The following is a 27,568-nucleotide window of genomic DNA, read 5'->3' on the forward strand; positions in this document are numbered from 1 at the left end:
TAAGACACTAATAGAAGTATTTTTGCAATTTTTTCTTAATTTGTACTACGTTTTGATATAATAATTAATATTAAAATATCAACACGCAAAATGTAAACGAGACTTTAAAGCCGGATGGAGATAGTACTATTTATCAAATTTCCCCCCAAAAAAATATCTAATCAAACACCTCTTTTTTATTTTTTATATTATACTAAAAATCAAATTTACATTCAAAACATCATATTAATAATTATTTATATCACATCCTATGACTATTCCATTTTACTATTCAAATTCTAACTCAAAATCCAAACGCCCAAACAAACATACATAACTCTATCAATAAAGTTACTCATATATTCATGATCTAATTAAATAGATAAAACAAAGAATGATCTGATCTGATCCAATCAAAACAAATATGTTCATAAAATCAAATATCCTAATCAATAACAGTATATGATTCACATAAAAGATCAATTCTTGTCAAGTCTGAAACATTGTTCATCCAAATATGCAGAGAATGAAGGGATCATCAAATCAGAGAACATGTATATTTCTTAAAAGTGCTGTCTAAGTATTCATAGCTGCCATTGAGTCGTTGACGACGAAATTTGTTACTTCCAGTTCAAAAGGGCATACCAACAGCTCATGAAAGAACCTATTTTACACCATTTTTAAGCGACGAGGAGTAACTTACCTGCATCAATCAGGACATTCCTCCGCTTGTTGCAGTGCGGATAATCTGGAACAATGCTGGCAAGATCATAACAAGAACGACGAAAAATGTCAGGAGAAACATTTTAGGGGAATTACAACAAGTGGTAGTTGTTAAAGATCATCAGTTCTTGCAAGCAGGAGTTGAACTTCAACCCCGGAAGTCAATCAACAGAATTTTTTAAAGTTTTTAACATCGATCTCTTCTCAATCCAGAAATTTATATATGTGTGTGTGTGTGTAATGTGAGTGTGAATTTAAAGGTAAACTGTCCATAATTTAGGGCGAGTATGAACATATACATATACACACAAAGATTCTTTAAAAATAGAAGTCTTTTGCAACAATTCATGGCAGATGTAAAGATGATAAACATGCACAAGGTAACAAATAAAAGATTATGACAGCAATATTGAATTGCACTTTGTACAATGGTTATAGTTAGGGAAATTCTAAATAGGAAATTATCGAATAGAAGATTATGACGGAAAAATTGAATTTCACATTGTACTATGATTATAGGTAGGGAAATTCTAAATTAGCAAATAAAAGATTATGACAGAAAAATCGAATTTCACATTATACTATGATTCTAGCTAGGGAAATTGTAAATAAGAAACTAGAATCGAACTCACAAGATCCAATAATGACAAAGATGAAGAATCCGAGCACAATAGGTCCAACAGGATATGAGTTGCCTTTCTTTTTAGTTGGTTCAATTCCCGAACCTCTCTTGCTTATGTTCTTCTCAAACTTCATCACCTTCCTATCAGCCAATCGCTTTGAGGTTGTCTAGAAAATGCACAAAATAGAGATGAATCGGTAGATTAATAACAATACACACTCTCAGATCTATCTAACTAGCCATCAGCATTCAGCAATGATCGTATCATAAGAAAAATCTATAAATTAATTTCATAATTATCATTCAAATCAATAAAAGGTCAACAAAAAAGCTATGATCATAATTGCTAGATAGTTATATAAGCAAAAACAATTAGATTACTATTATTTGATAGATATATATCAAAGCTATTCAGATTCAAAATCTGACAAAGAATGTTCTTCTTCATTTTTGTGTTATTGTTGTCTATATATTCTTCCTCATCTTCATTATCATCCATCTATACTATTGTATGTTCGTCATCTTGCACAATATTATTTGCCTTTCTAGAGCTAGAAATACCTATAGCTTTATTTCTCATTGATGTTTACATCCTAGTGTAGAAAGCATGCTCGTTAGCTTCAGTAAATCAACAAAAACTCTCAAGTCAAATTATCATTGTCAAAGATTAACTCATCCTCGACAAGTTGTTTTTATCAACTTCTCCAATTAACCACTAATTGGAATCATCAATATCGTTCAAAACAATAGGACCAATCACATCATTGCTATCATAACCATCTAACAAATTTGGTTATACTTGATATAAACCAAATCTTGCAACGTTTGGCTATATGATATGTTTCTTTTCTTGAAACGAATCTAACAATTAATTAAAATCTAAGATAAATGTTAATTTCTTTTCCATCTATATTATAATAAAAATAAAAAGTACATTTTTATAAATTAAAGTTAGATTTCAATTACTTATATGTTCGAAAATAATCCAATTTCTCTCACAACCCGACGAGCTACAATAGCAGCGTAGCATAGCAGACTGCCGCTACAGACCTCTCTGCCGCTAAGCCACGCCGCTATTGCCGCCTATAGAGCTATTGACAACTATAGATCATATATGTTATGAGTTATCGAAGTGCTAAAAAAATGGAGTTATTGTTCTAGCACATTGTGTTGGTGAAAATGAGAAATCATACAACTTCTCTGAAAATTTGGACTGGAGTAAGAATTCAGATCAATTTGAGGAATGAAACATAAGATTCGAAGTTGCACATAGCCTCTTTATCAAATATGAAGTTCAGCTTACTATTCTCTGGACATTCATATCAAAAAACATAATTCATATGCCATTTATCAAAATTCAACCCTTCCCTTCCAACCAGACGATGTATTAATTCATCACCGCAAGCATTTTCATCCGTAAGTAATCAATCTAAATCCAATTGACACCGATTCTGCGAAAAATATAGAAACCTATCCAAAACGCAAACCAAAAGAGAGAGAACTCAGCGCAGATCTACAACCAGGCACCGCGCGAAACGAAATCCATTGCCGATACATTTACGGAATACTTCCAAATTCGAAACAAAAGCAATCCAAGCATCAAATTGCACAAAATAAAAAAAATAAAAAAAAGAGAAGGAACAATAACGATTCATTTCATGATAATGAGTCATGATATATATTATCGTGAAGAAGCACTCACCATGGTTAATGAGAACGCTAACTGAGTGGAAACCAAATGAGCAAGCAGTTGTGATTGTTTGAAACAGTTTGGTAGAGACCTAACCCCAATGTAGCAATATATAGAGTTTTAGAACAACAGCGATGTTAAAATTGCCGCCGATCTAGCGTCCGCCGGAGTTGGTAGTTGTTGGTGGGTGGAGGTTGGGTGGGTTGGGGTAGAGTAGGCTTGAATTTATTCGCTATTTTTAAAATAGATTAAACTGTGGGTTTGATTTTATTAAATAAACCCTAAAATTTAGGGGGATTTATATCATAATTTTAATTTAAATAATATTTTTTTAAAAAAATTACAATATTCCTATTGAGAATAATAATGGCTAGAGCTTAAAATATAAACTAAACACATTTTTATATTATTCATATTAATTTATAAACTAAGATTGTTTTGATATATATATATATATATATATTTTAAGTATTTTGATATTTAAATATGATTATTTTTTTAATTATAATTAAAAATAAATAATTTTGAGTGAAAAAAAATGATAAATGATTAAAAGAAAATTATGTTACACAAACTTTTTTGTAATGTGATAAAATGTGACAGTAATCGAATCTAACTTAGATCGGCAAAGTAATTCACATATGCTAATAATATGCAAATTTAGAGTCGGAAAATAAACAATCAGTTAGCAAATTTAGTTCAGTTCAGCTTCTCTGAGCTAGCTAAGACCATTCGCATCAGGTGTATCTCCTCACATCACTATTTTTTAAAAAAATAAAAAATAAAATTGAGAGATATTTTGCCTCACAGCATCTCTGCTGCAGAGATGCTAGGAGATGTTATCCAATTGCCATGTGTCTCAATTTAATTGGAATATATGACACTTATGTATATATATATATGTATAATATATATGATATATATTATATATGTTTTGTTTTTGTAATTTATATTTAAATTTTATAATATTTTTATAATTCATAATATTTTGTATTCTACAAAATGATACAAATATTAAATATATTTTATTAATTTAAATTTTAAAATATATAAATACAAATATTATATAATTATATTGAACAAATCGATATTAATAAATTTAATTTAATTTTATTTATTAAATAAAATATAATTAAATAAATAATTTATACTAAAAATTAAAACTATAATTAAAATATAATATATATATATAATATGAAAATAAAAATTTATTAAAAAATTAAGATGAATATCTTTGTTGCTAATATAAATTAGAAGAGAACATGTCACGTGGAAGAGAGATAAAGTGATGTGGATAATAAAAAGTAATGGAGATACCCAAAAGCGAGTATCTTCATTGCAGATGGTCTAATAGCTCGTTCGTTAAGCTAAATGAGTCGAATACAAACATAAATTTTAGCTCGATAGGTTCACGAACGAGCTCGAGTTTGTTCACGAACATTTAATAATATTTATTAAAAAATTGATTTAATAATTTTATATTTAATAAGTAAATATATTTTTATAAATATAATATATTTAATTTATTTTTTTAAAAGATAAAATAAATAAAAAATATATATTTTTTAACCACAAATAAAAAAAAAATTGTTAAATGAGCCGAACTCAAACAAAAATTTCAGTTTGTATCTTTTATCAAACGAATACGAGCCGAATTCGAGTTCTTAACTAGTCAAACTCAAACATAACAAGTTTGGCTCGATTCGCTTTATTTAGAGCTCTATGTGTAACAGACGAGACTTTGGATAAATTTTATAAAGGTTGTATTCTTTTATTGTTTAAAAATCTTAGGGATAGTTTTATTATTCCAAAAAATTTCTTTATCTAAAAAATATCAAATTTTAAAATTTATTTTTATTTATTATATTACAGTAAAATTTAATTTTAAGCTTAAAATATTATATCAATATATATTTATATAGTATCAAATAACTATTTTAATTTAAAATTTTATTATTTCGGACTAAAATCCAAAATCAAACACAATGATGTTTTCGTTGATTTTTTTTTGGGGATGGAAAAATAAACCAAATTTTGTGTGTTTGTTTGAGAGTTTAGCTTTTGATATTGTATTTAATAATAAAAATTTTGAATTTGGATACTATATAAATAGATGTTGATGTAATATTTTGAATGTAAAATTAAGTTTTAATATAGTATTTAAATAAAAAAATAATTGTTTAATTTGATTTTGGTCAATTTTTTTTTATAAATAGTATTCCTTCCGTCCCAATAGAATTATCTTTTTTTTTTTTTTTTTTTTATTTTTTATTTTCGTCCGTCCTCAAAACACTTATCTTAGTTTTCGTATTTAATAATTGTGGTCCCCATTTTATAACAAGATTATTTTTTTTTAAATTACTCATAATTATTATTTTAATATATTTTTAAAATTATTTAAAATATAAAATATTTTAAATTTTTATTTTATACTAACTTTTAATTAAATATTATTATTTCTTAATTTTATATCATCTTCTAATAAAACTATTTTTGTTGGAGGAGGTAGTAAATTTTTAATAAAATCTTATAAAGGAGAACACATCTAGATCTGTATTTTTTTTTTAATCGATGTCTTTTTTACTAACATTTGCTAAAAATTTTAAAAATGAGACAAGTCACATCCCATTATAAATGTGTATTTTTTATATATATATTTTGGCAGCTGTCATATCTTTGAAATAACGAGGCGAATGATAAGTACAAGCTCCTCTCTACCACAAAACAGGGGAAGGGCATTTCCGACATTTCATATCACTCTCTCTACCCGCTGAATAAAGTGTAGCCTTCGGAAATAGCCGTGCCTCCCTTTACTTCGTCAGAGAACCCTAACAACGCCGCCACTTTCGCCGCCGTCGACCGTCTCCATCCACCGTCACTATGGCGGCCGCTTCTTCAGCGCCGACGTCCTCAATCGTATTCAGACGATCTACTTCCTCAAATCAGCCGAAGTTTCTCTCCAGATACACCATCACTTTCTCTCGCAATCCAGAAAGGTCCTCCGCCGCCGCCTCAATCCCTCGCCGGCGACCGCTCCAGATTTCAAATGTTCTCTCTTCTCCGGGCAAAAACCTCCGCCAGGAGGAGGCGTTCCTCTCCCGATTCGCCGACGACGAGCCTCGAAAAGGCTCCGACGTTTTAGTCGAGGCTCTCGAGCGCGAAGGCGTAACCGACGTCTTCGCCTACCCCGGCGGCGCGTCGATGGAGATCCACCAAGCCCTAACTCGCTCCAAAACCATCCGTAACGTCCTCCCCCGCCACGAGCAGGGCGGCGTCTTCGCCGCCGAGGGTTACGCCCGCGCAACCGGTCGCCCCGGCGTCTGTATCGCCACATCTGGCCCCGGCGCCACCAATTTGGTCTCCGGCCTCGCCGACGCCCTCCTCGACAGCGTACCGCTCGTCGCCATCACCGGCCAGGTCCCCCGCCGCATGATCGGTACGGACGCCTTCCAGGAAACTCCAATTGTTGAGGTAACAAGGTCTATCACAAAGCACAATTATCTCGTAATGGATGTCGATGATATTCCTCGAATTGTTAAAGAAGCATTCTACATTGCACGATCTGGTCGCCCTGGCCCTGTTTTGATCGATGTTCCTAAGGATATTCAGCAACAAATGGTGGTTCCTAATTGGAACCAACCTATGAGATTAAACGGCTACTTGTCTAGATTGCCTAGGCCGCCGCCGGAGGCAGCGTTAGAACAGATTCTGAGGTTCTTATCGGAATCGAAACGGCCGGTCCTCTACGTCGGCGGCGGTTGTTTGAATTCAAGCAATGAATTGAGGAAGTTCGTCGAGCTAACTGGTGTCCCCGTTGCAAGCACATTGATGGGGTTGGGATGTTATCCTGGATCAGACGAAGAACACGCATTACAAATGTTGGGAATGCACGGGACAGTTTACGCGAATTACGCTGTGGATAAGAGTGATTTGTTGCTAGCATTTGGCGTCAGGTTCGACGATCGTGTCACCGGCAAGTTGGAGGCGTTCGCGAGCCGAGCGAAGATTGTGCACATTGATATCGATTCGGCTGAAATCGGGAAGAACAAGCAGCCACATGTTTCGATTTGCGCCGACATTAGATTAGCTTTAGAGGGTTTGAATTCGATTCTTGAAGATCGATCGAAAGGGGGTAAGATCAAGCTCGACTTTTCGGCGTGGAGGCAAGAGCTGAATGAGCAGAAAACTAAGTTCCCGTTAACGTTCAAGACGTTTGACGACGCGATTCCTCCGCAGTATGCAATCCAAACGCTCGACGAACTTACAGGAGGAAATGCGATCATCAGCACGGGAGTCGGGCAGCATCAGATGTGGGCAGCTCAGTTCTACAAGTACAACAAACCCCGGCAATGGCTGACGTCCGGCGGATTAGGCGCGATGGGCTTCGGGCTCCCTGCCGCGATTGGAGCCGCCGTCGCCAGGCCCGATTCGGTCGTCGTTGACATTGACGGCGACGGCAGCTTCATAATGAACGTGCAGGAACTCGCAACGATCCGCGTCGAGAATCTTCCGGTGAAGATCATGCTGCTGAACAACCAGCATTTGGGAATGGTGGTGCAATGGGAGGATCGATTCTACAAGTCGAACCGGGCGCACACGTATCTCGGAAACCCGGCGAACGACGCGGACATATTCCCGAATATGCTGAAATTTGCCGACGCCTGCGGCGTTCCGGCAGCACGGGTGACGAGGAAGGAGGATCTGAGGGCGGCGATACAGACGATGCTGGAGACTCCCGGGCCGTACTTGTTGGACGTGATCGTGCCGCATCAAGAACACGTTTTGCCGATGATCCCGAGCGGTGGGGCGTTTAAGGATGTGATAACGGAGGGCGACGGGAGGACGAAGTGGTAAAAGGTAAGAAAGATAGTTTGTCTTGTTCTTTTTAGTTACTTTACTTTACTTACGGGTGATATCATGATATGAGTTATTTGTAGTTTGTTTGGTTGTTATGTTTTGGTTTTTATCGTGTTCTATGGGAATGGCTAGTTTTTACTTGTATTGGTTTTTTAATGGTAATAATGTCGAGGTTAAGGTTAAGGTGGTTTGGCTAAACTTGGGCTTTTGTTATAGGATTTGTGCTTATGGCAATGGGGAATGAATGAATGTATTTTAGTAAGACAAATAATATATGATCTGTATACGAACTGTTGCACAATGCAATGACGTTGATAATATGTGGCCGTTGGTTAATTTCTAACTTTCACAATCATTTCTCCCTGTACCTATATATATATTTATGGCTTGAATGAATAAAATTCATCCATTTTTTATTCTCTCTGTTTGCTCTCTTATGTATTCTTACAAGTACATATACTAATATTATTGCATAATACATATAGCCGTGTATATATATATATACATACCCATTTAATATACTATGTTTATATTATGTCAAATTAGGTGTTGTTGAAATACACCTCACGGTAGATCAAAAGACTATCGATTTTCAAATATGGCATGATCGCTTTGGGCATTCTGACAGTATAATGATGAGACGAATAATTGAGAATTTGCATGACCATTTATTAAAATATCAAAAAATGTTAAACTCAAATAGTTATATGAGTTAACCTGTGTTGCCTGCACTCAAGGAAAATTGATAACCAGAACATTGCCAGCTAAAGTAGGTGTTGAATCACCTACATTTTTGGAAAGAATACACAGTGATATATGTGAACTAATAGACCCACCATGTGGGCCATTTAAATACTTTATGGTGCTTATTGATGCATCTATAAGATGTTCACATGTCTGTTTATTATCTACCCGCAATATGACATTTACGAGATTGTTTGCCCAAATTATTAAATTACAGGCACAATTCCCCGATAATCCAATTAAGACTATACGTCTGGATAATGCTGGTGAATATACATCGAATGCATTTGATGATTATTACATTTCGATTGGAATTAATATAGAACACACAGTTGCTCGTGTCCATACACAAAATGGTCTGACAAAATCACTTACTATAAAATTGCAATTGATTTCTAGACCATTACTGATGAGGTCTATATTACCCGTTTCAGCTTGGGGGCATGCAATCTTACATGCAGGAACACTTATAAGAATGATGCCGACAAACTATCATAGCTATTCCCCAATGCAGTTAGTATTTGGTCATTAACCAAATATATTTCATCTACGTATTTTTTGGTGTGCTGTTTTTGTTCCTATTCTACCCCCAAACGTACAAAAATGGGTCATCAACGTAGATTGAGCATTTATGTCGGATATGAATCACCATCAATTATAAAATATCTTGAACCTATGACGGGTGATTTATTCACTGCAAGATTTGCAGATTGTCATTTTGAAGAATCATATTTTCCGACATTAGGGGGAGATCGAAATGAACCGAAAAGGGATATTAATTGGAAAATCCCATTGAGTTTTAATGATCTTCGTACAAAGTAGTGTGAACTAGAAGTTCAACGCATTATACATTTGCAGAATATTGCAAATCAGTTACCGGATACATTAAATGACTCGAGCAAAGTCACTCGATCATATATTCAAGCTGCTAATGCTCTGGCTAAAATAATTGTCCTCGATGGATAAATTGCAAGTGCTAACGAATCAGCGATACGCTTAAAGCACGGTAGACTACTTGGTTCCAAAGACAAACATCCTCGAAAGAAAAGAGGAATTAATGATGATAATCATGAAAATATCAGAAATGACATTGATAAACTTCAATCTAATGAGGAAGTCAACCCTGAAATAATTGCTTCATAAGAGCACGATCTTGAATAATATGATGAGATCATAGAAAAGTCAATTAACTATGTTACTTCAAGAAAATGTTGGAACCGTAAAGAGGCAATTATTGATAATGCCTTCGCATACAGTTTAACACTTGATATAATGGAAGAAAACGAGGATCCTGAGCCAAAATCAGTTCATGAATGTCGGCAAAGAAATGACTGGCCAAAATGAGAACATGCGATTCAATCAGAGCTTGACTCTTTGAACAAAAGAGATGTATTCAGACCAATTGTTCAAACACCAGATGGTATAAAACCAGTTGGACAAATGGGTGTTTGTACGGAAAAGAAATGAACATAATGAAATTGTGAGATATAAAGCCCGTCTTGTAGCTCAGAGATTCTCACAAAGGCCTGGAGTAGATTTTGATGAAACATACTCTTCAGTTGTTGATGGAATAACATTTAGATACCTTGTGAGCCTAGCAGTGCGAGAAAAACTCGATATGCGTCTTTTAGACGTAGTTACTGCACATCTTTATGGCTCATTGGATACCGATATTTATATGAAAGTTCTCGAGGGATTCAATATGTCTGAAGCATACAAAATAAATTCAAAGGAATCATAGTCCATCAAATTGAAAAAGTCATTATATAAACTTAAACAATCAGGGCGAATATGGTATAACCATCTCAGTGATTGTTTAATAAAAGAAGCTTATACTAATGATCCAATATGCCCATGGGTCTTTATAAAAAAAAATGGATCAAATTTTGTTATTATTGCAATATATGTTGATGATCTCAATTTAATTGGAACTCCTGAAGAGATCCAAATTGCAGTTAAATATAAAGAAAGAATTTGAAATCAAAAATTTTGGAAAGACAAAATATTGTCTGGGATTATAAGTGGATCATGTTAATAACGGAATATTTATCCATCAATCCACATATACCCAAAAGGTATTAAAACAATTCTATATGAATAAATTTCACTCTCTGAGTACACCAATGGTGGTCAGATCCCTTGATCCCAATAAAGATCCATTTAGGCCAAAAGAAGAAAATGAAGAAATACTTGACCCCGATGTACCATATCTCAGCGCTATTGGCGCATTAATGTACCTTGTAAATTGTACCATGCCAAATATATTTTTTTCAGTAAATCTACTGGCCAGGTTTAGCGCATCCCCATAAAGCGCCATTGGAATGGTATCAAGCACATTTTTCGTTACCTTCAGGGGACTCATGACATCGGTTTATTTTATTCGAGTGAATCTCAAAATGAATTAATTGGTTATGCTGATGCTGGTTATTTGTCTGATCCACACAAAGCAAAATCTCAAACTGGCTATTTATTTACTTGTGGCGGAACCGCAATCTCTTGGAGATATGCTAAACAGACGATAACAGCTACTTCTTCAAACCATGGTGAGGTTTTAGCAATTCACGAAGCCAGTCGTGAATGCGTTTGGTTGAGGTCTATGATTCACCATATTTAGAAAAATTGTGGCTTGATTTTTGATGGTGTATTACCTCCTACAATATTATTTGAAGATAATGTGCAATAAATTCGATCGTCTGAAAATTTTGCAGACTTGTTTACGAAGGCGCTACTGACTGCAACATTCAACAAACTGGTTCAATGAATTAGAATGCGTCGGATGAAAGACATCAAATAAAATTCAAAACAGGGGGAGCGCATTAATACAAGAATGATGTATTCTTTTTCCTTCACTATGATTTTTTCCCACAGGATTTTTTCATAGTAAGATTTTAATTTTAATGAGACACATTCTTTGTATAAAGGCTTCCAAGGAGAAGTATTGTATAATGTATGGCTGCCTTGTTGGTTAATTTTCTAACCTCACAATCATTTCTCCCTTTACATATATATATATGGCTTGTATGAATAAAATTCATCCATTTATGTATACTTACACATATATATATATACTAATATTATTGCATAATACATATAGACGTGTATATATATATTTATATATTTACCCATTTAATATATTATTTTATTATATAACATGATCAATTTAATATATTAATTTGAAACAATTTTAACATTTTATTATAAAGACACATGCTTGGTTATATATTATGTTGAGATCATTATGTATTGTGGTATATAGAATTATATAGAGTGTGTTTGTTTGTGGGTTTGGATTTTTGAATATTAAAAATTGAATTTAAATAGTTGGTTGATGTGATATAAGTATATATTGATGTGATATTTTAAATGTAAAATAAATTTATGGTATAATATTAAAAAAAAGTAATTGTTTGTTATGATATTCTTGGAGGAATAAAAAGAATTTGAATAGTAAAAATATGTGTTAAAATCCATAAAAGAACACAATCATAATATTTCATGTTATATGTTGTATTAATATTTGTTATTTCTGTATATATTGTGTTGTGTTGTGTGTTTATTGTACTCAAATTAAAATATATTGTATTACATGTAATAATATAATATGCAATGAAAATATATTTTATATATTATGTTAATATGTGTTATTTTCTTTATAAGTCGTACGTTACAAACATGTGTTGTTGGTTCATATTTTATATTCCTCCTGTTTCAAGTCAAAATACTACTACTATTTTGGTTTGTTCTACTAAATATTATTTTTCTATTTTAGTAAAAATAATAATGCATTAATACCAAAATATATTATCTATTCTTTTTTTAAAAAAAATACGAAATGAAGAATTGATCAATTATTTATTTATTTTATTCAAATAGGACTATTTGAAATGTTTTTAACTCTTTTGTATGTATAAAATTTACACAATGGCGTGCATATTTACAACATACAACAAAATGTTTTTAAAGTAAGAGCATCCATTATAATATATTATAATAATATATTAGTAAAAATAATAATGTATTAATACCAAAATACATTATTTAATTTCTTTTTAAAAAATTATGAAATGAAGAATTGATCAATTATTTATTTATTTATTTATTTTATTCAAATAGGACTATTTGAAATGTTTTTAACTCTTCTGTATGTATAAAATTTGCACAATGATGTACATATTTACAACATACAATAAAATATTTTTTAAAGTAAGACAATCCATTAAAATATATTATCTAATTTCTTTTAAAAAAAAATACGAAATGAAAAATTGATCAATTATTTATTTATTTATTTATTTTATTCAAATAGGACTATTTGAAATGTTTTTAACTCTTTTGTATGTATAAAATTTGCACAATGACGTGCATATTTACAACATACAACAAAATATTTTTAAAGTAAGTTTTAATTTTTTTTTGGGATCCAGTTTATCAATTGTTGTCTAATTGTGACTACTTATTTACATTTTTACATAGATTCATTAATACACAAATTGTATCATTGCAAACACTGACATCAAGTATTGGTTCCTTTATATACAAGTTATTCAATAACACAAAACCTGTTCAATCATACACAAATTACATGCTTGCATGACTTCATTTATACATGAGCTGCATTTATACACAAGTTGCTCCAATTGGCTAATCATATTCCATACAAACAAATTGAACATAATCAAACATAAAAAAATAAATATAGTACTACTACAACATTTCTTCAAACAGTAATAAGCAAAGCCAAAGTTCACATACTAGAACATTTCAATTCAATACACTTAACTTGCAACGGCCCTTCCCACAATTAAATTTCAAGCAACAAATATTACAACAACACAATACACCAACACTACAGTTTCAATAATAACAACAATCCAACACCTGGAATATACAACACATTATCACTGATATTACCCTTTGGGAATAGTCAATTTGGAAAGTGAGGTGGTGTTGACTATTGCCATAAACCCACACACTAGAAAAATGAGCACAATAACCCCCACATTAAGTAATATTAAACTGATATGCTCTTTAACATAGCCAACGTGCACCGACTGAGGTTTGTTCTTTTGGCATTTCATTCTTTTAATTTCTTTCTCTAATATATTTAGCTTTTTCATCTATTGATTTTCTTGCACTTCAACTTCAACACCATCGTCGTCCACGTTGATAACGTTCTTTTGTTTCTAAATATTGTCGAACCATTGAATTTTAGACTACCAATATATTGATCACTTTCTTATATCTATCAGTGGGTTCCTCATTCCACCATTCAAATATACCACAATAATTTTCACCTTTCTACAAAATTAAAACCCATCAAATAGGGTACTTACTCGTGCACAGAATCAAAGAAGATTTCAAGAGTGAAGAACAAAAATTATAATAATTTTTTTTTTCAAAAAAAAGAAAACACAAATGAAATTACCGGATAGTTGAAGCAAGCTCTGTATCTCCTACCCGGATTGGTTGTGCTCCACGAGGTAAGCAATGGCAGCTCATATCCATATCTACACAACGACTTTGGAATATCCTCGGTTGGGGACTCTAAAATCCGTGGATTTCTTGAGAAAATGGTTCGGATAAAAACAACGAGCTCATTCTCGCCGAAATCCTGATAGAATTGGAAGAACGAAATCGTGAACTCCGCCTTCAATCCAACTCGATTAAGGATGGCGATGATCCATGAGAGCTAGGGTTTCGCAACTGGATATAAGAATGGGAAAGGGGGATCGATTTGGGGAAAATATGGAACGGGTGAACCGGTCTAAGCCAAACCGTGTTTAAACCGAACCGGGTCGATGGAGAACCGGGTCTAAGGCGAACCGGTTCAGGATTATCAACAGTCACGTGGGTAGCATGTGATTACTCCCGTCAACGACGTTCTGTAATTATCCTTAATTTTCGTCTAATTGACATTTAAACTGGATTTTGCGCCGATTAGTAAAATAGAGAGACATTTTTCTTTTATGAAATTAATTTTACAGGGACACAAATTAAAAAGGCGATCAAATATAGGGATATAAAAAAATTAATTTGAATTTGAAATAGTATACACCAATAATTTAAATAGGCGGTCAAATTGAAATAGTAAAATTATTGGTGTATTAAATTGTTAATTAAATTAAATATTATTACATAATAAAAATTATGTTTTCCATTCAACTTAAATATTATTTTCACTATTTCCGTCTGTCTGTCGTGCTAAAAAATAATTATAAGCAAAAATATAAACGTCTCACACATTTCTACTAACAAAGACATTACTTCCTTGTGCAGGTTGAGTTGAACCTTTGATAAGTGACACACTATTTAAGATAATGATATTTAATTAGTTAATAACAATGAGTTATGATATTATTTTATTTTTTTAATGTAATCAATAATATTGGTAATTTTAAAATAAATTTAATATATATGATTAAAAAATTAGAATATATATTTAAATAATTTAAAAATTATATTTCAATAAAAAAATCTACTTATTTAATTATAATTAACATAAACTAATTTTATAAAAAAAAAAGTGAAGTTTAAAAAATTTAGATAAAAATATTTGTTTATTTAAGAGATATATAAATATAGGATTTTGAGTGGTATGATATGATGTTATATATTAGATAGTTAGTTAAATTAATTTTTATTATTAAAATATTTTTATTTAATAAAATTTATACAAAATGCAAAATGTCAATTGATATAGGAAAGAAAAAATGGAAAAACTATCTATTAAAACAAAACGGAGAGAGTATTATTTATTAATATGTTACAAGACCCAAATTGAGTACATTACAGGTATGTTTGTTTGGGAGATTAGATTTTAAATATATTATTTATTTTATTTTTTTTTAAAAATATCAAATTAAATACTTATTTTTTATTTTTTATATTATACTAAAAATTAATTTTACATTCAAAACATCACATCAATACATCATATAACTATTCAAATTCAAAATTTTTACTATTCAAATAACGAACACGGAACGCATGAAGTATAAAATTTAGAATATGAATATATTAAAAATAGTATTCATTTCGTCTCAAAAGAGTGATTTTATTTTTCAATTTTTATTTGTCCAAAAACTCGTCTTTGGTTATTTAGTAACGGTAGTCCCACTATATAATAAAATTATTTTTATTTTTTCAAACTATTCTTAATTATTACTTTAATATATTTTTTAACATTCTTTAAAAAAGTAAAACAAATTTAGTCTTTTACATTATACTTTCTATCTTACATTTATTAAATATTATTATTCTTTTGTCAACTTATATAGTACTCTCTCTGTCTTACCTAATTTTTTTTTTATTTTTTATTTTTGTACTTTTCACATAATTTTATTTTTTTAAAAAAAATATAATTATACACTTTAATTACATTTTAAATTTTATAATTTTTTTTAATATTAATTTAATTATTTAATTATCTTAATGTATAATTATTTTTATTTATACATTTTGTAATTTTCTTATTAGTCATACTTTACCTAAATTGTAGGATTTACAGTAACACGTCCAAATTACACGGGATAGACGGAGTAATTAATAATAATTATTAATATTATTTATTTTCTTAATAAATATTTGATGATGATGACGATGATGATGACGATGATGATGACAGGATTGGCTTACCCGTACAGAACAAGCAACCTTATCGGCCGCCAGGCAGCCACTCCAGCGTGTGGATATGGTGTGCTGTGCTGTGCTTCTCTGCTCCTCAATTCTTCTTTTTCTCATCAAAATTAATTAAACTCCACGCTCCCCACTCACCCGCCATCTCATCCCATTGCTGCTTCCCTTCCCATTTCCATGGCTTCTTCCACCACCACGCTCTCCCCCGCCGTCGCCCTTCCGCAGGCAATCAATCAATCGATCGATCAATTACAAATATCTATATCTATATCTATATTCTCAATGACTTACAGGAACACTCTACTTGTTAACTCCCTTTTCTCTCTCTGTCTATTTGTAGCTCTACTGCAGGACTGGGACGACGAACAATTACAACTCCTCCCGCCGCCTGTCGCTTACTCGCAATCCGAAGCGGATGGAAGTGAAGTGCATGGCTACGAGTATTCCCGCGGATCGGGTGCCTGACATGGGAAAGCGGCAGCTCATGAATCTCCTTCTCCTCGGCGCTATTTCTCTTCCTAGCGTTGGGATGTTGGTGCCTTACACTTACTTCTTTGTTCCGCCTGGGTAAACCCCTTTTTCTCCTTCCTTTTACTTGGAAACATCGAATCTATGATTTTTGGAGCTAGTAGATTAGTGCGAACTTGCTTATAAATTACTATTTTGTTTGTGCCATTAACGACCTAGTTGAGCTTGGATCCGTTGTAGATTTCATATTTTAATGGTTGATGATGTCAATGTGAGCAATTTTTTTACAATAACTCATTTGTTTTCTCGAGATGGATTAGGATTATTACTCGAACAACAAATAGAAACATAAAGATCACACAAATTTACATGGTCCACGAACGTGTTAACAACGTGTTGACTACGTCCTACGCGCACACAGACGGAGAAAAGATTTATTGAGGACAACTAAGATATATATATTAGAGATTTCATATCTGTAAGTCTATTAAATAAACTAAAAGAATACATCAGACGACGGACTTTGTCTAATTCTGCATATAGTCTGACCGGGGCTACTCTCTGCCCCCGGACACCAGAAAAGGGGGGCAAAGTCCCCCTTGACCCCCGACCGAGCAGCAAGATCTCCGTGAAAACTCAGCAAAGTGACAACTAGATTCAAGGCATATCAACACGTTTGTGTAGACTAATGTCCCTTTGACACTCCTTACTAATTATTTCCTCTGTATATATGTGGTGGGAATATATTTGTTATGTTGTACAAGGAATCTTCAATAATTTCTAAATAACATCACAATTAAGTGATTCTGAAGATTCGATTGTTTGGATTTTTCAATCCATTGGGAATGGAATGGTTTAACTTGAGTTAGAACATAAGGTTTATTTTGATTGTTTCTTTCTCTTTGTCGGTTCTCTGCTTTCATGACAACTTCTTCTCATGTCACTTGGCAGTTCAGGAGGTGCTGCTGGTGGTGTAGTTGCCAAAGATGCACTAGGCAATGATGTGATTGCTAGTGATTGGCTCAAGAACCATGGACCAGGTGATCGAACCCTCACCCAAGGCTTGAAGGTAATATATCTATGATATTTTGATAGATTAATGGCGTTAGATGCCATTCGTTTATCTCATTTGCAAACATCATTTGAAGTAGCTACTTGACTGTGTCTATGAAGACAAACCTATGGGATAGATGACCCTATATATATATATATATCTATATCATGTGAATTGAGTCTCCCGGTGACATTGCTGAAATTGGGAAAGTGATTCACTCAGCAAAGATTTTATTCATCGCTAGCTATTACATGTTTATTAGTTTCTTTTTGATGTTTTTTTCGATTAGATTTCCCAGCTTTAGCCTTTAGGTGGTAAAAGCTAGTTTTCGATTTCGGCTTCCCTATTTTGAAGAACTTATGGTGGTTTCATTTAAGGCTTTCATCATTGTAATTTTCAACTGTTACGCAAAGTCTAAGACTGCAAGAGAATGATAGGAATGTTTTTAACTTGAAATTTAGTGTTTTTACATTCTCAAGCATGATTATTTTACAGAATTGTGTGAATTATTGATAGCATATTTCCATTATATTGAACGAGTGAGTGAGTATTTTATTATATATATATATATCATTGTAGAATGAAGTGCAAGGCATCTAGAGTGTATTGTAGAGTGTTTTTTAAATAAATATCTTCCTTTCAACAAGGAAAGCATCGTATTCTCACTATATTTGAGCTTAATATAATGCTTGAATTTGAAATTTACTGCACATATTCTATGTTTATTCTTGAATGTTATATATGTGGTTTGTTGTCTTGGTTGTGTTCAGTTAATAATATACTCCCTCTGTCCGGTCAAAATAGTCCATTTGGGTTCAGAAAGAAGATTAAAATAAATGAATATTTTATCGAAAAAATGACAACAGTAAAAAGATAGTTGATAGTTTTGGAAATTTAGTTAGTAATTAAATGATGATGAAAACAGAGGATGTAATAAAATTAGTGGTAATTGTAGTAAATAAGTATTGAATGAAGAGTAATAATTAATTTTAACGAACGGAATAAAAAGGAAAATAAGTAAATTTAGCTGACAGAAGGAGTATTATTTTCAAGTATTACATGGAAATCATATATGTTGATAATAAAAAAGATGGATTTGTGTTGATGACTGAAATACTTCATTGGATGAACTTCAGGGTGATCCGACCTACCTTGTTGTGGAGAATGACAAAACACTTGCAACATTCGGCATCAATGCTGTCTGTACCCACCTGGGTTGTGTTGTGCCATGGAACACTGCCGAGAACAAGTTTATCTGCCCCTGCCATGGATCACAATACAACAATCAAGGAAAAGTTGTCCGAGGGCCTGCTCCTCTGGTAATTTATTATCATCACAAGAAATTATCTATTGTTGTTAATAATTACTTAGGGTGTGTTTGTTTGTGGGTTTTAGGTTTTGGGTTTGGATTTTTGAATAGTAAAAAGTTGAATTTGAATAGTTGTTTGATGTGATATAAATAGAGGTTGATGTGATGTTTTAAATGTAAAAAAATTTGTAGTAGTATAATATAAAAAAAGAAAAGTAATTGGTTGATATGATATTTTTGGAGAAAAAAAAAATCTGAATAGTTAAAACTTGTCATAAAATTCACAAAAGAACACGACCTTAATTATTCTGAAAAAGAGAAACATCGAAGGCATGATATTTTTTAGGCTAGGAATGCACACAAGACTATTGCCAAAAACCAATTTCGACATATTTAAAATGAGCTTTAGCTAGTACTGTTGGTGAACTCCCGTTTGTAGATAAATAAATAAATGATACGTACCTTAATAGCTTAAGCTTTCAGGTGTGACGGTCATTTAAATCATCTAACATGATATATTTTTTTATGTGCGCAGTCTTTGGCATTGGTTCATGTGGATATTGATGACGGGAAGGTAGTGTTTGTTCCTTGGGTTGAGACAGACTTCAGAACTGGAGAAAATCCATGGTGGGCGTAAATGATGTGTCTAAAACTTTTCCGAGTTATGTGAAGTTTGTAAGAATGGATGTGAAGCATTCGGGGTTCATTTATATGCTGCAATATAAGCGTCGATTTAGTAGATACATACATGATGGATTCATTCCAAATGGCAATGCAAGACATTCTGAATGAATATATAGCATTTAATTCTTATTGTCCCAGAAAATTGAAGACATCATTAAAGTTTGTGTGCTTGCTTTACCATATAATGTTTTGGCATCTGTATATGATCAATTCTTAATATTTCGGATTTGGCGAGTGTTGGTGGACTCCTGTTTGTAGACAAATAGCTAATGCCTATTCCTAAAAGTTTAAACTTTTATGTGAGACTGTTATTTGCATCATCTGACATGATATTGGAGTTTAAGGTCTCAATTTGTCGTTGTCCACATGTAAATTTCATTGTGTAACATTTGGTCATTTATATCATGTAACAGTGAAATTTTGGTATTTGATACTGGTTTCTCTCCTAGGTGTTATTTTGTGTTTTGGTTTTTCAATACAAATGTTGTTATAATAATGGGAAGTTTCCATTTAAAGTTTGTGAAATTTTTAACATTTTCAAATTAGGAGCATTATGGAATGATCCACAATTATCTGAAATTGAATTGAATTGAATTTGTTGTGATTATAAAACTTGGGTTTTAGGCTTTCCATTGTTCTCCTAGTTGTTTAGCTATTTGGGAACTTATCACCATTTCTAAATAAAGATTTTGCCCAAAGAAGTGTGAAAAATTTTCGAGATCTTTGAGTCCTATGATTAGGAGTGAGCATTGGTCCAATCGAAAAAATCAAAAGAATTTCGGTTTGCACAGATCTGTTTGGTCTATTATATTAATCGGTTAAAAATTCAATCTAAAATTGAATTTATAAATTTGAATTTCAATTCGATTATAATTTTTAATTTTCAAAAAAAAAAAACAGAATTTTAAATAAAATAAATTTTATATTATATATATATATTATAATTTTGATCTTTAAAAATTTGTATTCAGTATTGGACCCATTTGAAAGTTGTTGGAAACATACAAATGGGGATTGTAAGTTGTTGGATACATACAATTGGGTATGGATCAATCTGTCTTGTCTTGGAGATGGAAAATAAATTGAAAGAATGACATCATCATAAGAATTTTTAAAAAATCGGTTTCTTCAGTTTTGAACCGAACCTAACCGAATTAGTTTGGTTTAGTTCAGTATGATTTTGCAAATTTTAGTTCAGTTTCGATTTTGATTTTTATAAACCGATCAAAAACTCAAATTTCGAACCGATCCGACCAAATGCTCACCCCTAACTATCATACTCGACTTATTACCATTTCTAAATAAAGATGGCCCAAATTAGTATGAAAAAATTTGGCAATTCGCCCTCTACCCGACCCATTGCCATCTAAACCACAAAGTAAAAAAACAAAAGATATTAGGTTCTACCTCGACCTGTTGTCATCCCCTAAGTAAAAATGTGGCCATAAATCGTCGCGATATATCAATCAAATAAAACAACAATTGCAATAACTTAGCATAATGTGCGTGCCATTCCACTAGAAGAGAGTGAGCGCGCAATCTACATAAAATCGAGTTCTAAACAAACATCATCCTTAAGCGCAACCAACGACCGGTAAACAGACAGACAGACTGACTCATGGCTATGTGCAAAGAATCCCACATTCATTCATAGTTGAAAAGAAAATAAGATTTCTACATAGCATTCATTACCCGGGGTAGCGACTCCATTGCACCACACCCTCTCTCGACCCGGCGCGCCCATAGCTTCAGCTGCAAACAACATATGCATTTACATCAAACGACCGCTAAACATTGTCTGTATTTTAAAAGTACGCCTTGAAGCAAGGGAAGTAATCAGAAATTGTCGACAAGCCTAAATTGGGAGCATGCTCGATGGACTAATTCTACACACCTCATGAAATGCACCTTGCCGTGTGGTGTGTCGAGAAAATAACACTGTGAAAAGTAGATGAAAATTTGTACCCTATTAACCCCTCAACGACTCTCTATATACTTCATCGGTATATTTATAACATCAGTGTTCTTTTATGGATTTTACTATAGATTTTTACTATTCAGAATTTTCTTTCCCTCTAAAAATATCACATCAAACAATTACCTTTACTTTTTTATATTGTACTACAAATTTATTTTATATTCAAAACATCACATCAACCTCTATTTATATCACATCAAACAACTATTCAAATTCAACTTTTTACAATTAAAAAATCCAGACTCAAAAACTAAATCCCACAAACAAACACACCCTAAGAATAAGCTCGGTTTAAGCGAAAAGTTAAATATTTTCTTTTGTTCCCTATGTTCAAATCGAGAGCAATGTGTCATCAAGTACATTTAGGTAGCATCATGATTCTCACTCTATGGAAACACAACTGAAAGGAATCAGTCCATTGATTTCTAGCAATGAAAAGTTAGTAATCGAAGAAATGTTAGCGCCAAAAAAGAAACATCATAAGTAGGTAATAAAGTGGCCAAGTGATCCGTCATGCCAATAGTATTTGGATGACAAAAATCATGTTTCTCAAAGATAGAAGAAATTCAGAAAAAATGTATGTGGAAACAACTTCTTACCCGAACACAACTTTAAAATGTCGTAAGTGCAAGTTTATCCTATAAGTTATAGGTATCATGTAATAACTCACAAGGCACACACAAAAACGTATGAATCGACTAACTAATCATTGCTCATATGTTCTATCACATCGTCCAATCCCAAAGAAGATCTATAGAGAAACTGTTACAGCATCTGAATTTTCAAAACAGAGCTTTATCTTCGACACCACCCCATGAAAAACTCATTCAAGATTCGCTTTAGTTTCGGTAAAAATAAAATAAAGTGAAAAGACATAATCTAAACAGCTTCGGAGGGCATGTAGGAAAATTAGTTCAACTTCTTTTAGTTCATTGCTTCGGTATAAAAAATACACCGTCCTAGAAATCAGAAGAATTGATAAAACTCGACTTGGCACATATCTAGCTTGAATGGGGATTTGAATTAAGATATAAAACCCATCGATGGCTATCAACAAGCCTGTAAAATTTTTCTGAAAGAGCAGCATAACAAGTCCCTCCGTGGGTTTCGAACATATGTTTCACACTTAGAAACTCACTTATAAAAACCACAATAAGAGATACATATATACGCCCTCGAGAACTAAAAGAAATGCACTAACTCTATAACATAGTTTTAGCATCCTTGCCTCGCTGCAGACACATAGCGATCAAATGTGACTAGGACAAAGTTCTCGGTAAGAACGAAAACAAACAAACTAACTATTACAAGCACTTTATGCATATAAGTTTTATAAATTTATAGGGCCGTGGAACACCGTGGGAAGTTCAGGCATCAAACAGCTCAAGTCAACCTTACATTCGAACAATTCAGCTCTAAAGAAAGCTTTTCAGACCAGGTTCCTCAGCGACAAAAACTGTGTAAACCAGAAACTGTCATTATGTCAAATTGGGTACGATACAGATATCCTTTAAGAACACCAACATCCCAACGTCACAAAATGAACTACAAATCAAACAATGTTATTTTCATATTTTTTTTTTCCCATACCGATATATCTAACCGAATACAGATACAAATCTCTCTTGCCTAATGACAACCAAAGTATGAACGATTATACGAATATGTAATTGACTAACTCTCTAGAACCATCACAAAACCATAATATCACATCTTAGAACACAAGTGGTTGCAAAAATTATCCAACTTGCTATTAAATCACAATAGCACCAAGGGAACACATTACTGCTATCAATCGAAGATGTATATAATATGTTTCGGTTTTTATCCAGCCCGGGACTGTTCTTTCCACAACGAACACCCCCTCGATTCTAAATGAAGCAAATGTTATATGATGCAAAAGCATAAGTAATTCGAGCATAAATATGTGAAGCCCCGAAGAGAATTCTACACATAAAGCTTGAAAATGGCTAATTTTTTTGGCATTTTTAGACCACACATTGCCTTAATTCACTAAGATTGGAGAGTGAGAGATTTTATTTCAGAATAAGCATATACATGTCTTATCAAATTAAGCTAAAAACCAAATACAAAAGGGGAAATTTTATTTAACCAAATAATTAGGGAGCCATGAAAATAACCACATCTAAGCAAAGCTCCAATGTTGGGGAAGGCGAGCGTGAAATGACAGAATTACCCTTGTCCGTCGAGGTTGCCCTGTCCACCATTGCCGCCGCCTCCGCCGCTGGCATACGATCCATCCTCCGCCGGCGTCTGCCACACCGACTGCCACGCCTGAGACGGCGGCACATAAACTCCTGGATCCACGCCAGGAACGGCAGGTCGCCCCATCATAGGCTGTCCCATGGGAGGGTAATAGTAAGGCACGCCTGTAACACCGGCGCCGGCGGCAGCGCCCGGGGGTGGTCCAACTATCCCGCCCAAAGCCGTCGCCTCGTCCTTGATTTCGTCTCTAGGCACAATATCGACGAGGAAATCGAATATATCGGTGCGCGTAATCGCGGCGGCGATGTCGTTCTTCTGGAGCGTCCGGCGCTTGTTCTCCTCGGCGTGGATCCACGATCTGATCGTCAATTCGAGGATGAAGAGCTCGCAGGCCTTGGCGAACAGGATCGGCGCCTCGGCGGAGATCATGCGTACGTCCTCGTCTGCCTTCATGATCTTCTTGATGCGAGCCAATGGCAGCTGGTGGTTCTTAAAATCGTTCACCTGCTCGATTTCCTGGCGCTGGAAGGTCCAGAACATCTGGAGCTGCTGCTGCTGTTGCTGGAGGAGATGCTGGTACGGCGGCTGCGCCGGATAAACTCCGGCCTGCCCCGGCGGCGGCGGCGGCGGCCCCCCGCCCTGCTGGAGGTTGTTCTGGTCCATGGATTGTTGGGATTTGTTGGTTTTGGGGAAGAATTTGCAGATTGGGAAAAGAGGGGATGAACGAATTCACGCCTAGTGTAATGTATGTATAGCCGAGCTTCCAGTCATGATTGGGCAGAATGTACAAATATTCCTGCGCCGTGTACAACTCCGCTTTAATAGTGGAAATACCCTTTTTTCTAGACTCCAATTATTATTTATTTATTAGTAGCCTATTTGTTTTTAATAAGCCTACCGTCCTCAAATTTACTCTCATAATTTTATTATTTATATTTAAATGACTAATATTGATAATTTTATTAATAATTTTTACTTATTTTATTTTTTTTATAGACTTATTAATAAATTTTATATAATATTTTATTTTATTTTATCATTTTTATTTTTTTATCTAAAATTACGTCATATTTGTCAAGAAAAGAAAAGGTAATACTCCATTACTATATTTCTTTTGTCTTTATTTGAAAGATTATTTTTATTATTTTCATTATATAATTTAAAAATAAGGTAAAATATATTTTGATGTATTTTATTTATATTTGTTTTAATTTTAGTCTTTATATTATTAAAATAATGATTGTGATTATTTTTATTTATATTTGATTTAATTTACTCCCTCAATTTTTATAATAATATTTTTGATATTTTATTGATTAATATAGTTTAAATTTAGTGATAATTATTATTTTCTAAAAAAAATAAAAATTAATAGGAATACTAATTATATGTATGATCATACAAAAAATTCTCGTTAGTATCTATTTACTAAAAATCCATATGTCATTATATTTAATATAGTGATTTTATTCAAAAAAAAAAAAAAACTATTTTATTATTTTATTTGCAATAATTTAATTAAGACAAATAACTAGCTAGTAATTATATTGTTCTAGACAAATAATTTTTAAATTGTGTGTTTAAATCTGTTTTGAAAAAATTTGTTTGGAAAAAAAAGATTTGGGTGAAAATATTTGAAAAAAAAAATATATATAAATTAATGTAAATAATGGATGATAATAATACTTTTGGATGAAAATTATATATTATCTTCGTCATAAAAAAATAGATTCATAATGTTTTAGTATGGATTTTAATATTGTGTATACTTTTTTTTTTTTACTTAATGATTTTTATTAAAAAAAAAACTTATATTTTTTATACTACAAAATTAGTAATAATTATATTTATTAATTTTTAAAGAAACAATGACCAAAGATTAAAATTAAACTAGTTTAAATAAGGGATCAAAATTGGTATTTTAAGATAATGAACTAAATTTGACACATTAATGAATAAAATAGATCAAAAATATATTTACCCTTAAAACTATCTCTTCCCACCATAATATTAAAATATTTTTTATTTTTATATAAATTATAATAATATCATCAAACATATAATTGATTTATATATAAATCATGAAAGAATAAAAATATTAACGTACTTCTATTAACCAATATAAATTTTTAATTTATTAAAAAGAAAATAAAAAGATATTTTAAATAGGGATGAGAAAGGGAAATAGTTACAAAAAAAAAAAAAACACAAGTGTCTAGACAAATAATAAATCTCTGTGGATCAAGTGGTAAGACATCTTTTGTATGCGTGCTTAAGTTGGTGAAACTCCCGTCCAGTGTGCAAACAAAATATGTTATTTTTAGTGTAAAAACTATCAAAGTTATATAATTTTTATTAATTTGCTCTCTCCAATTTTTAAATTTTTATTGTATAGACATTAAAATTTTTGTAGCTTTGTACTTTTTCTAGTCTATAATTTTCCATTTTTCATTTTTTTTTCCTTAAAATATATTAAAATTTATATAGCTTTGTAGAATTTTTTCTAAATAATTAATGTTTGTCCAATTTTTTTTTTCCTCTTCTTTACACCTACATTTTACTCTCAAAATTTTATCAGTAACCATCACGAATAATAGTACAACTATTAACAAATGTGTATTAACTTGCAATTCACATATTTACGATAATATTGAAATATATAATTAGAATTATACAATTGTAAAAAATAATCATATAAAAATTAATTTCTGATCTATTCCCGAACTATTCCTTCTAATATCCATCTAAAATCAAGTAAGTTTAATTAATATTATTGGGAATGGAAAGACTAGGTGCCGAGATATAGATACTTTGTGTTGTCGTCGAGCTTTCTTGAACTACAATATACGGTGATACTGAGATTATATTGTTCAAACTGAAGCGGAAGTACAAGAAATTGTTTCATTGATTTATATATTTTAAAATTAATCCCCTAAGTTATCTAGATAAGATTAGTAGGATTTACAGCAGAAACAATCTAAATTTATTAAAAAATTGTATGTTGAAAATAAAGATGATATAAAACAATTAAGGAAGAATGGCAAAACTAAGAAAATCTCTTTCCCGAAATACGTTAAATAATTGTATGTTGGAAATAAAGCAGATGATGTAAAATAATTAAGGAAGACAGTCGAGTCTAGAAAAATCTCTTCCCAAAATAAATCCACATTTGGTAATACTCTTGTATCCTCTCAAAGGCAATGGCGAAAATTATCGACAAAAAATAAGATTTATTTATTTATTTATTATTCTAAGAAAAATTACGTCTGAATCGTTAGATATATACATATTTATAAAGAATAAATTTTGTTTGATAGGTTGTTGTCGCTCAAAATATTTTTCGACGATTTATCGCCGAAAATTGAGTGATTTTTCCGGCTTTCTTGAAAAGGATCTGGAGCCTTGTTCACAAATAATAAATAAAAAAATGAAACAAAGAGAAATGAAAAGAAACTAACAAAATAAAAAGAAAGATGGACAAGAAATGAAAATAGAAAGAAAATCAATAAAGCAAGCCAAGAAGAATTTAAGTTGTATAATATGCTTATTTTGCTATTGTGCTACATTTAATATATAATGCTCAGCTATGTGTGAGTCAA

The 27,568-nt window shown here is 32.2% G+C and overlaps 4 protein-coding genes and 1 long non-coding RNA gene across 6 annotated transcripts; 3 read left to right on the forward strand and 2 right to left on the reverse strand.

The window, feature by feature from the left end:
• Window positions 1-404: 404 nt before the first annotated feature.
• LOC127263031 (uncharacterized) lies at window positions 405-3,243 on the reverse strand. The gene is made up of 3 exons (XM_051291951.1): window positions 3,027-3,243; window positions 1,335-1,491; window positions 405-738 (listed from the first exon to the last, which is right to left on the reverse strand). Exons 1-3 carry the CDS (start codon window positions 3,027-3,029, stop codon window positions 692-694), a joined length of 207 nt encoding a protein of 68 aa, XP_051147908.1. The 5' UTR covers window positions 3,030-3,243; the 3' UTR covers window positions 405-691.
• Window positions 3,244-5,773: 2,530 nt separating this feature from the next.
• Window positions 5,774-8,214, forward strand: LOC127262887 (acetolactate synthase 2, chloroplastic). The gene has a single exon (XM_051291745.1). The coding sequence runs from the start codon at window positions 5,895-5,897 to the stop codon at window positions 7,866-7,868; it is 1,974 nt and encodes a 657-aa protein (XP_051147702.1). The 5' UTR covers window positions 5,774-5,894; the 3' UTR covers window positions 7,869-8,214.
• A 789-nt stretch (window positions 8,215-9,003) lies between these two features.
• Window positions 9,004-11,592, forward strand: LOC127263135 (uncharacterized). Its single transcript, XR_007841376.1, has 3 exons — window positions 9,004-9,128; window positions 10,906-11,158; window positions 11,324-11,592. It is a non-coding gene; the product is annotated as an uncharacterized LOC127263135 (long non-coding RNA).
• Window positions 11,593-16,307: 4,715 nt separating this feature from the next.
• LOC127263036 (cytochrome b6-f complex iron-sulfur subunit, chloroplastic) lies at window positions 16,308-19,894 on the forward strand. Its single transcript, XM_051291960.1, has 5 exons — window positions 16,308-16,475; window positions 16,591-16,817; window positions 17,670-17,787; window positions 18,909-19,091; window positions 19,617-19,894. Exons 1-5 carry the CDS (start codon window positions 16,428-16,430, stop codon window positions 19,716-19,718), a joined length of 678 nt encoding a protein of 225 aa, XP_051147917.1. The 5' UTR covers window positions 16,308-16,427; the 3' UTR covers window positions 19,719-19,894.
• Window positions 19,895-21,257: 1,363 nt separating this feature from the next.
• On the reverse strand, window positions 21,258-24,708 carry LOC127263140 (nuclear transcription factor Y subunit C-1-like). 2 transcript variants are annotated; one of them, XM_051292117.1, is made up of 3 exons: window positions 23,941-24,708; window positions 23,142-23,199; window positions 21,258-21,517 (listed from the first exon to the last, which is right to left on the reverse strand). In XM_051292117.1, exons 1-2 carry the CDS (start codon window positions 24,630-24,632, stop codon window positions 23,187-23,189), a joined length of 705 nt encoding a protein of 234 aa, XP_051148074.1. In that variant the 5' UTR covers window positions 24,633-24,708; the 3' UTR covers window positions 21,258-21,517; window positions 23,142-23,186. The 2 variants fall into 2 exon arrangements, with proteins under 2 accessions (XP_051148074.1, XP_051148075.1); XM_051292118.1 differs by lacking the exon at window positions 23,142-23,199 and having other exon boundaries at window positions 23,941-24,704.
• Window positions 24,709-27,568: the final 2,860 nt, after the last annotated feature.

The sequence above is a fragment of the Andrographis paniculata genome, unplaced genomic scaffold, assembly GCF_009805555.1.
Source record: "Andrographis paniculata isolate CXL003 unplaced genomic scaffold, ASM980555v1 Contig66END, whole genome shotgun sequence".
Taxonomy (NCBI): Eukaryota; Viridiplantae; Streptophyta; class Magnoliopsida; order Lamiales; family Acanthaceae; genus Andrographis; species Andrographis paniculata.

Bases quoted from the DNA above. Each gene is read 5' to 3' on its own strand.
- LOC127262887 (XM_051291745.1), top strand. From the start codon at position 5,895: ATGGCGGCCGCTTCTTCAGCGCCGACGTCCTCAATCGTATTCAGACGA.
- LOC127263036 (XM_051291960.1), top strand. From the start codon at position 16,428: ATGGCTTCTTCCACCACCACGCTCTCCCCCGCCGTCGCCCTTCCGCAG. The intron at 16,818-17,669 runs GTAAACCCCTTT...GTCACTTGGCAG, and splicing joins TACTTCTTTGTTCCGCCTGG to TTCAGGAGGTGCTGCTGGTG. The intron at 17,788-18,908 runs GTAATATATCTA...GATGAACTTCAG, and splicing joins CCCTCACCCAAGGCTTGAAG to GGTGATCCGACCTACCTTGT.
- LOC127263031 (XM_051291951.1), bottom strand. The intron at 739-1,334 runs GTGAGTTCGATT...TGATCTTGCCAG, and splicing joins CTTTGTCATTATTGGATCTT to CATTGTTCCAGATTATCCGC.
- LOC127263140 (XM_051292117.1), bottom strand. From the start codon at position 24,632: ATGGACCAGAACAACCTCCAGCAGGGCGGGGGGCCGCCGCCGCCGCCG.